Here is an 11361-nt window from a genome sequence, read left to right on the forward strand (position 1 = left end):
ACAAAAAAGAAGCAGGCAGACAAGACAAGCAGGTCATGCAAAACATTCATGCATTTGTGATAAATAACTGCATCAAGTGCTTCTACATTTATTTTACAGCCTTTGGTTCTAAGTGTATAAAGCAGTCACAGATACATAAAGATGGTTTAAAGGATTCTCACAATATGTAGAACTGAGTGATTTTGCTATTCTTTTTATGTGATCTTTTTCTTGGGTTTCACTTGTATATGTCAAGACTGGGAATAGGATAGTAAGGCTGTATTCTGAAGGGCATTTAACTCCTTCTTATTGCAGTATAGTAGATGTTTAAGTAGCAAATAACAGAAATAGAACAACTAATGAGGATGTAAGCAACAGGGCTTTTTCCTGAGGAACCTTTAACACCTTCAGTGTTTGAAACTGGCTGTATATGTATTGGTTTACTGTGGTTCCGTGTAATCTAATGACGACCTGCAGACACCAAATGGTGAAAACAATTGATGTTTGTTACCTTGACACGGCGGTCGATCTTGTAGCAGAAAGCTTCATTCCAAACAGGGTTTTTGCTGTTCCTGATGGTCCTGGTCCGAACCTTCTCAGCTGAGGCAGTAGGCAGCCACAGTGTCACATAACAATCTGAAAGGGTGACTGTGCAGGGAGAAGATGAGTGCAGTTAAAACATGTCCGGAGAATTACTGCACAGTGCCCATTTAACCCTAATAAGACAAAGATAGCACAGCTGGAGCTTTCTTCCTAAAATACACAGGATTAGGAGTAAATAATACAATGAAGCACTTAAGGGGAAACAGACATCCTCACACATTTGCCATGCCCATTTCCACCTTTTCACTCTTAGTCAGACATACTTTTTTTTTTTATGTTGCTTTAGGTTTGAAATGGCACTGTCCTCCACATACAGTACATGCTGCATTTAGCTTTATCTTCATGATTATCCAAGTGGCTAGGACAGGCAACACACCTCACATCCTTCAATCTGGGCTATAGAGAGACTTGTCTTCTATAATTTCTTCCTCAGATTTGGTGTCTTAACTTAAAGAAAGCCTTTAATAAGTGCTGGCTTAAGTGAAGAACAACAGATTTTTTTGACAAAAGGTGTTCTCCCATCAAAGCTGGAAAGTTTGATTTCCTTATCACAAATCAGAAAGTGCCAATTCCTTATTCATTCATATATTTGACAAAGTTTTTAGAAGTTGTGTCTTTCTCAGCAGTTCATTCAGAAAACAAAACCAGTTTCATCACTATAATTAAATTACTAATTGTTCAATTCCTTCCTACTATTTTATCTCCAGACTGGAAAGATGCTGCTGCCACTTGCATCTGGGAAAGGAAGCCATGAGTGCCAATGAAGACATCAGCTTCTCCTATATTCTGAGTCCTCAAGTTTGGAGGGAGAACTCCAGGGAGTGAGACTTAACAGAAGGATGAGACAGGCGCTGATGGCCTTTCTCTCACACCTGTAATTCAATCTCCCTATTTCACATTAGCAATGCTCAACCAATCACCTGGTTCTTACAACAACCTCATGAATCAGAGGAGCCAAATAATTCAGCTCATAGTCAATCCCTGCGTCATGCTCGAAACGTGTAACAGTGTTATTACATCATATTAAGAACAATTACTTCATGTATTTCCTCTTTGTCTTTCAGTAACAATCACAGATTTAGGTTTTCCTACCAGCCAAATTGTGCCTTTATTGTGTAGTTAACCATGCTATCACAATCAGCAAAATCTGGGTAATGACTGTGGGAAGGAAAGCATTTCTAGAAAGAGGCCTAAGCCACACCTGATCAGAAGACGGTGACTGATCAGATGTTCAGCAGAGGCACAAAATGTAAGCAGATAAAAATGCAAATGGTTAATGGTGATTAAATGCTACAGTTTCCATTTGCAAAGAGGATGAGACACACCGATTACTCCACAGTGGCAATATAAGGATTACGCAAATAAGTACATTGAGAAAACTTGAATTTCTTGGAACTGTTCAAGACCATCCCCCACCCTGGATAGGGCTTTGATCAACCTGATCTAGTGGCAGGTGTCCCTGCTCTTGGCAGGGGGGTCAGAACTTTAAGGTCTCTTCCAACCCAAAGCATTCTATGATTCTATGCTTTGCCCCAGATCCCACAATGCAGTCCATGTCAGGATCCAAAACATGGTCTAGATTTTCAGGTCTCTACTCAATTCTATTAAAATTATCTGGTTCTGAAATACCAGTAGGGAGGAATACTTCTAAAGCATTTTTATTTTTCACTGGTAAAGTAAATAGGAACATGAGAGTCAATGAACAAGAAGAAAGGTTCACTTCAATAAATCAATCAAAACCAATAATGAGAAAATGCATGGAAAAAAAATAAATTGACATAGGGAACAGCAAGATTTAACCAGTAAAATTGGAAATCTCAAGTGGAGGAAATAAATGCTAGCTCTGAATTGTAGCAAGCATTATACTTTTACCATTAGAAACAGGTTGAAAAGGGACATTTTCCCATAGCTGAAAATACTGAGGTTGCAAGGAAAACTAGCTGAAGTGTTTGCCTTTCTGATGCCTCAGAAAAAGTAAACACTGCATGAAGTAGCCTTCCCACTGCAGGCAAAGAAATGGACAGTTTTTTCACAATAATATCAGTTTCTTCAGACAATAAATTTTCTGTTAAGAAAATACGCTTTCTGTAAAGCTTACAAATCTCTCTGCCAGATACACTTTAAATAAATTATTGTGATGCCCAAGTTCTGAATTTGGGGCATCTCAAGGGGATCAAGATATGATATTCATCTGCTCTTGAGACTAGAATGCCAAGTAAGAAAGCCATATGGTGTGGCAGATATGCTAACAGGTTTAGCAAAAAAAAGACCTCATGATTCTCTGTGATAAGGAGTGACTGTGGGGAAGTTGCCCTGAGAAGGACAGCCACAAGGAAATTAAACACAAACAGGCAGTATAGAAGTACAGGGACACAGAAATGCACATTCAGTTGTTCATGTGGATGCAATTGCACTGGTGGCCTAGTCAGAGCATGTATCTGGCTGGTGCAAAACACCATTTAGGCATTTTAAAATTTGGATTTTGATAAATAAAAAGTTGTGCATACAACTGTAAGCTCACAGAATGTGTGCTTCTGTACATAAAAATAGGACTTAAAGAAACTCCTAGTTTTATACCTTATAAGGTGATCTCACTTTGTCTAATGAACCACAGGAAAAAGAGAAATAAGCACAGTAGTAATACATTGTGGAAGATGCTTAAGCAACCCAGAATACTACAGGTAAGTGCAGCAGGGATTTTTTCCCTGATAGTAATCAGTCTTTCAAAAATACTGTTGTTAAGCACAACTTCCATGTGATCTAACCACATCCCTCCTGCCAGAAACCACCAAATCCAGCCTCTGGTAAGTTTTCCCTCTACTCTTGATCCATCACACAAGTTAAAATCTCACAATATAGATTACATTAACTAAAATTTTGTTGGGAACTATGATGTGCTGCATGAAATTCTGAGCTTACCAAAAGAGAATTTATTTTGAGCCATGTTCAGCAAGATTTTGGGAAACATAGTGTGAAAGTTTTCTCTTTATGTCTTTTAGATTTATTCATGTGGTCTTTAGGCTTTACTTTTCTTATTCTCTTTTGTCTTTACTTCACCTTTTTGTTTCATGCCTTTCCAACCTCTTTAAACAGATGTTTCATCATTCATATTTCTCCATGAAAGTAATTCAGTGGCATAATTGCATTTTGAAAGGCACCTGAACAAGTCTCAGTGCACCTAGAAGAGTGGGTTACTGAGGATCCACATCTGTGGAATGGAAATTGTGAGGAAGATCTTCAGTGAATTGGAAAATTAAACCGGTTCCTCTCCTGGGTGAGTCAGTGTCAGATGTAAAAAGTGACCAAGCTGGTTTTTTCCATCTTTTGCAAGTCTCATTCTCCCTCTGAGGATATTAATTTTAAATTTGCTATCACACACTCTGGTTCAACGAGCTGTTGCCCACTAGTCTGCAGAGGCAGAGAAGGTGAATTGTTACAGGGCTTCCTCAACTGGATATCACCAGACTCAGTAGACTTTCCTACTGCAGAGATTTCTTCTGTCCTGGGCTCTTCGCACTATTATTCTCACTCCTGTGATCTGGCTATGACACCTTTCTTTTGAAATCTCTATTCTAGATAGCCCTTCTTCACTTCCCCTCACTATCCCTTCACTTAAACTTCTGTCAAGCGCTGAGAGTAGTGCTCTGTTAATTTTTTTCTGACTTTTAAACAGCTCCATTCTGTAGGTTAAATAAATTCCAAGACACACTGGATTTTATCATCACTTCCTGCATATGTACAAAGTCTGCAGAAGTAATTGAATGTTTTTGATTGTACTTCTGTTGTTTTCATAGGCTTTCCTGCTACAGCTGATGTTACATCTGCATTACCAGTTCCTCCTTTCTTCCATCCAGAAATTCTGCAGGAAATACTCAGGTTTCTTACTAAAAATACAAGGATTTTCACTGTTTACAGACCAGACCTCAGATCAGCAGCTGATATCAGAAGGGTAGGAAATATATCTCATACAGTAAGATATGAAAAAAAGACATCAAATGCATCACCTTGTTTGAGTCAATCTCTTTAAGAGGAGACAGCAATGCTTCAGCATCAAAAGAAAAATAATTCTTGCAAGCTTACAGCAATACATGCTTTTATTCCTACACAATTTGAGAACAGTAACACTGCCCAAATATTTTCTTTAAAAAATTATGAGAACCACCCAACAATAATAGAAGTACTCACGCAAGTCTGCCTTCCGGACATTCCTCACTCTTAGTATTTTTACAGTGAGCAAGTTGAAGGGAGATACTGGTGCCTGCACAAAAATTCAGAAAAGGAAAAAAGGAAGAAAAAGATGACATTATTATTATAGTCTGTAGTCACAGACTACTGTAACCCTGAAGTTCTAAGGACGTAGATAGAACAAGGTTTTCGAGGTTGAGCCAATACAATTTATCAAATCAAGTGGAGCAGTCAAAAATCTGTAAAAATTTTTGGCACAGAACTCTCTTCGGGCCTGAAGTAGAAGCAACATACTTCAAAATCACTTGAGCTGACAATAGGTGCCAAGAGTTTGATTTGATAAAGATCACGTCTTCCTATCATTGCTCCCTTATTATCACAATAAATACCCCTACAGCACACGTGTGGGTGTCCTCACCTCTTACAGTTCCTGCAATGGAACAGATTGTCTCTGGGACACCAAACACTGTCACAGGAGCTGTGAAATAGAGCTGTCTGCCATGCACCAGCACAAGCTCCTGCACATAGCCAAAAAAGCCAGAAATGCAGCTGACAGCAATGAGATACTTCTCATGAAGACTCCAGTGGACCTCTGATCTTCAGCTCTGATCCCCAACAGAAAGCTACAAAAATCATCCCAGAGCTGATCTTGGGGATTAACTCACAACTCCACTAGATATCAGAAACGCTGGGCTCAGAGACATTAAGTCTATAATAACTCATATCCTCCACAGCTCATACTAATGAATCTTCGTATTCCCCAGGCTATAAATTAACCTTTTCCCCATTTCACCTTGCAGATAACTGTTTAACATCTTACTCTCTCTCACACACTATCCCCTCTATTTCATATATACCATCTTTCATTTTAAAGCCAATGTATGTACAGATATCATTTCTCTCAACACTTGCTCAAATTGATACTTAGCTTTGCACTTACTGGTCCTGTTTTAGAACAGAAACAGGTTTTATTGTGCCCAAAACTGATCTAATCTTTCTATCTGTACCAGCTGGTAAGAACAAGATACTAATACAGACTGGGGAATGAGAGGCTGGAAAGCAGCGCTGTGGAATGGGACCTGTGGGTCCTGTGCTATGGCAAGTTGATCATGAGTCAGCAGTGCCCTGGCAGCCAGGAGGGCCAACCATGCCCTGGGGGCATCAGGCACAGCATCACCAGCCGGGCAAGGGAGGGGATTGTCCTGATCTGTTCTGCACTGGGCCTCACCTCGAGTGCTGGGGGCAGTTTTAGGTGCCACAACATAAGAAAGACATTAAACTGTTAGAGAATGTGCAAAGGAGGGCTACAAAGACGGTGAAGGGTCTGGAGGGGAAGCCATATGAGGAGTGGCTGAGGTCACTTGGTCTGTTCAGCCTGGAGGAGACTGAGGGGAGACATCATTGCAGTCTGCAACTTCCTCATGAGGGGAAGGGGAGGGGCAGACATTGAATAGAGAAGAATGGACTTGAGCAGAAGTTCCCCATGCCATGGAAATGCTATTAGTTACTGGGCTTGACCCCATTTTAAAGGAATAACCTTGGCTCAGCTCTTGGAAAACAAACATGTAGACCTTTACTTTGTGAATCTCAAGTGGATAGTGACATCTCCCTGCAGCCAAGTGCCACATGGAGATAGCAGCTATGAAAATTGTTTCTGTTCTCAGCTGTCCCTGTTACCTGGATGAACTTATTTATGCAATTCCTTGCTCAGCTCTTATAATTCCATTCTGGCATATCTTACTCTCCAAACTTACAGAATCAATCCTCATTGCTTCACTCTGGGCTGTGGAGTTCATTCCCATACTAGAGTCTTTGAAGTCAGACCTCACAACTCCTAACTTTTAGGTGCCTGAATGCTTTACCGAGTCTAGCTGTCAGCGACTCGCTCAAAGTCACACAGAAAAACTTGTCCTAAACAGGATAATCTGCCAGCAATTGGCAAGGACTTCCACATCCTTCCCTTTAATGTGATGATGTCCATATCACAGGCTAGGTGAGTTCTGCGGCCAGAAGCCTCCCAGGCCAGTTATTACATACACTTCAACTTTCAGCTTCTATATTTATTTCATCTGAGACATGATTCTTACATCATAAACCGGAAACACAAGCCAGGCATTTTAATAATCACTTTTGAAACTACTTAAATACATGAGGCTGCAAATGCAAGACTTGGTCACGCTGTCCTACGTCAGATAAAAATTCAATTAAGTCCTGTGGCACACTTGTGCAATCCTCACATATCTAGTCCAAGGGAAGTCAGTAGGAGTGTCCACATATATGAGTACTCATCCATTTGAGTGAGTTATATAACTGGTCTCTAAAACTGCTCTATTTAAGTAAAATTCCAAGCTTAAAAGTCTTTCAAAGAACTTTTTTCTTGAGGAGATGAGAGTGAAACTCATGCAACATTCCCAAGTTACATCAAGAGAAAAGGCAGTTACCAAAGTGTGTATCTATTTGGGGCAGAGCACTCTTCCCTTAACTTTCTCATCAAAAAGGAATAGAAATCTCATCATTACTTTAAAAAATGTGAAAAACAACAAAGAAATCACTCACCCTGTCAGAAAGAGTAGCAGGGCTTTAAAACACAGATCACTGCCTTGCTTCTGACCTGGGTCAGGTATGTGGCACCTTTTAACTTCAAAGAGTTTTGGAGCCTCAAAGGCAGGCAGGATTTCATTACATTACTATGTTTACCACCTCAGGCAAGGTCAAATGCATAAGAAACACTTTTCCTTGTACTGCTATTTTGTTTTTATTTCACCCATTTAAAATACCCCATAGCTGGGTCTTATTAAGTCAGTAGAAGTCCCTGAGTTTGTTTCAGAATAAAAACAAATGGAGCAGCACTGACTCAATGGCTGTTCCTTTCCAAGAGCTATGCAAAATTTCTGTGGCTTCAGACTGCAATTTTCATGTGGGGCTTTTTTTTTCCCCTCTTCCTGTTTGCAGCTCCACAGCTGAATGCGTGTGTTAGAATGAATCCAAATCTTATAAGAGAAACCAGGTCAAGTATTCCCACCATTCAGCATGGTTTTTTTCCTCAAGACCACACCAGCCTTTATCAGTTTGATATGGTACAGTAATTTGTGTGATATAAAAAGTGTTACTTTTTTGACTGTCAGCATAAGGGCACACCCAAATTTTCTCACCAAATTTTTATTCTCACAAATTATTTTTTTTTCTCACCAAATAAAGCTGCTCAAATTGAATTCCCACACATCCTATCAGTTGCCCTGAAAGTCACTCTGACAATGAAAATTCATTTCCTTAACTGAGCCACTGAGTAACAAAAAGCAACTCAGGTATACTAGGCTTATTTACTTACCATAAAGATCAACTTTCATGGGGAAAAAGAAAAGGAAAAAAGAAGAAAAAAGTTCAAGTCCTTCCTGAATTTTATGTCTGTAAACCTTGGAGATTCAGGGCAGAAAAAAGGGTCTCTTGGTCCTGCTCTAAATTGTAGATATTGTGTTCAGGTCGATTCTGCCACCCTAAATACCCTAAAGATAAGAGTAACAATCTAAAGCCATGCAATTGTACAGGTCTCACACCTAGGGACCTACTAGCAATGTAAAAAGCACTACGGATAAAAAAAACCCAGATTGATTCTCTAAACACAGTCTAGGACTCAAGAATTTTTATGATTCTAGCATATCTCTTAGGGCTGCACGACTGTACACAGAGACCTAATCATCATTTTAAAAGCTAGCATTTGAAGAAATTTTGCAAAGTCTTTACCACAGCATTTCACTTTGAACAGAGAAAACAAGTGACTCTCAGGCACAAACAGGCATCAGATACTATTTATAACACCAAACTTTCACAAGGCAAACTGAATTTACTACCATTTAAAAGATTCTCTGTATCACTCTGATTTCCCTACGTGGATGCAAAGCTGGGAAACCACCACATCACTGAATGAGGGGCAAAAGCCAGATCCCCAGAGACTTGCAACTGATACTGGCAGCCCCAAACCCACTGCAAGAGGCAGAAGAGAGCCCTATCCTGCTGCCACTGCCATTGTTCCCATTCAGTGGCTCATAGCAGCTTATCTGATATATTTTCCTTTATGCTAATACCTCTTAACATAAATGTCTGCTAATTGCCCAGCAAGTTTTCATTGGCCTGTGCAAAGAATTAATTCTCAATTCAGCCTTTACAAAACACCTTTTGCTCTTTTTTCACCTTCAGAGGAGTTTGGGCACTACTCCCACTCCTACTAGGCTGATGAGATCAGGCTTGTCAGGAGGCTGAACACACCACGTTTATTCCACAGTTTTACCTGTAAACACCATGCTGCACAGAGAATTGCAAGCTCTAAGACTGATCATTACACTGCAAAGAAAGGCTGCAAGGACTACCAGAGCACTAAGAACAACTGAAAGACCAATTTAAAAGTTCTTCTTAAAAAGAAATAAAATATAAGAAAAGGGAATATTTCACCCAAAGAAATCAAAACACAAAAGAAAGGAGGAATTAAAAAATTAATATAGGTGAAATACAAACCAGCCCAGATAAAGTGCAACACTGACAGCATAAGCATCAGACACCAACAGAGGCCAGACTATTCAGAGCTTATGGAAAGCCATGGCAGTATTTCATCTACAGAGCTGAAGTCACAGCTCACAATGCTCAGTAAACTCAGCAACAGTTTTCCCCCAAGCCATTGAATTCCTAAAATTTTTTCTGGTACTCTACATTCAGCACTGGACAGCATTTAATGAAGGGCCAGCTAATTGCTACCTACCGTTCTCACCGCTGGTGCTGAGGTGCTCGTAAAAGTCTAGGAAAAACAACACAAGGCAAAGTTACGAAAACTAAACTACATGTCAAATGCTTCCTTTAGGTTGATAATCAAAACATCCCACATTCAAGGACATATTTAGAGCTATGTTCTTTAACGACATCATCAGGTGCTTTACCAATCACCATCACAACTCTCTGCCAGCTTCTTATTTCCTTTTTTGTTTAGAGGGAAGCACAATAAACAACACTGTTAGCCCTAAAAGGTAGCTTGAAAATACAGGCATGCCATGAGGTTCTGTAGAAGCCTAGACTAGGAAAGCTATCCTTGCACCAAGATCTGAGGAACAGCAAACTCCATTTCCCTGGATTGTCCATACAACTCAAACCACTCGTTCTCCTCTGTGATCAACTTCACTGCAATACCAGACAATTTTACCCACTTTACACCTGCTATCACCTTCTTTTGCTTACCTCACTTGTACTTAAATTTGATCCCATTGCAGCCCCAGTTGCATATAAGTCCAATGTTAAAAGTTACCAAGTCGTACAGCCGGCAGGAACTCCTCATGCAGGTTAGGGGTGGAGTAATAGGGATTTTATGACGAGGCTCTCCTGCCCCACCCCCTGATTATTTCCAGTCATTAGGCAGTCCCCTCCCTGCTTCCTGCAGCCTATGAGAACACCTCAACTGAGTCAGCAGAATGAAGAGCAATTCCTTTTCTACCCACTGTGATGTTTGGGGGGAATGCTGAAGCCCCTTTCTGAGCCCAGGCATTGCTCTCTTGAAATACTACTGGTAACGAAAAGTTCTGTGTTTATGCAGCAGCTCTAGCCCCCAAGCAAAGTGCTTTTGACTCATTAAATCACAGCTCTCTGAGTATCTCTACACTGCCACCATGATGCTGCAGGGTAGTAGAGAGACATGCCAACAGCTTCTTTCCAAACCATAAACTCAAATACCTGTAGCAGTCTTCCCATAGCAGCACAGTTCAGGTAGGTAAGCCCTGCAGTTCAGCAAGGTGACTCCATTGTGCTGCCACCACTGAGTGGCTGCAGCACCCACACTCCCCTGAAGCTACTTTGGGCATCTCTGTGCTACATTTAGCAACCTCAACACATGCTGAATATTCTTTGCCTGGATATTCATTGTATATGCAGGAAAAAAGTTAATCCATGTCCAGAAATCTTGCAGTTTGATATTAAATCAAAGAAGAGGGAAGGGAGGAGCTATAGGCAGCTGGTGAAACTTGGGAGTGGAAGGGTGAGGCAGGAGAAAGGTTTGTGCTCTCCTGCATGGGCCCAGAGAGCACAGCACTTCACTCATCCTCAGAGCTTACTTCAACGGGTTCTGCGTGTGCTGGCTCTCACAGTGAGCCCAGCAGACACCCTGTGAGAAACTCCAGGACACAAAACCCTCCCTGACTGCTCTTCACGCCAGTGTACCATGACTCACTACCCATAAAGTGTATTAGAGTAGCCCTAAACTAGCATACATGTGCAGGCTGGTAGATTTTGGAGCATGCAAGATCAGACTCTGGCTCTGCCAGACTCTTTCTGGCCTCTCTGACTGATGATAGGAGGCAGCAAGTACTCACTCTTGCATCATGAAGTGATTATTTTAAATCAATCTTATTTATATTAGTGTTTAATTCACCTGATGCAGGCAAAGAAAGTCACCTTGCAAACTGCAGTGGATGTCACCTAAGTGCACTCCCCTGTGCCATGGAGGCTGGTATCAAAATAATTCTGCATAGAGGAAGAGAGCAGGTGTTGTCCAAGGAATGTCACTAGAGTAAAATCCTCTTTTTACATACAAGTCGCTTCCTTCTATGTTGGTGTCTGTGT

The 11361-nt window shown here is 40.7% G+C and overlaps 1 protein-coding gene across 1 annotated transcript in view; it reads right to left on the reverse strand.

The window, feature by feature from the left end:
* Nucleotides 1-10952, reverse strand: part of LOC103620774 (cytosolic phospholipase A2 epsilon) — a 33298-nt gene extending 22346 nt beyond the window's left edge. Inside the window, exons 1-4 of the mRNA XM_008639473.2 lie at nucleotides 9988-10952; nucleotides 9518-9553; nucleotides 4768-4840; nucleotides 491-627 (exon numbers count right to left, since the gene is read on the reverse strand). Coding sequence (XP_008637695.2) covers nucleotides 491-627; nucleotides 4768-4840; nucleotides 9518-9553; nucleotides 9988-10014 — 273 coding nt within the window. The 5' untranslated portion in view covers nucleotides 10015-10952. The remainder of the gene's footprint in view (nucleotides 1-490; nucleotides 628-4767; nucleotides 4841-9517; nucleotides 9554-9987) is intronic.
* Nucleotides 10953-11361: the final 409 nt, after the last annotated feature.

The sequence above is a fragment of the Corvus brachyrhynchos genome, unplaced genomic scaffold, assembly GCF_000691975.1.
Source record: "Corvus brachyrhynchos isolate BGI_N302 unplaced genomic scaffold, ASM69197v1 scaffold115, whole genome shotgun sequence".
NCBI classification, from domain to species: Eukaryota; Metazoa; Chordata; class Aves; order Passeriformes; family Corvidae; genus Corvus; species Corvus brachyrhynchos.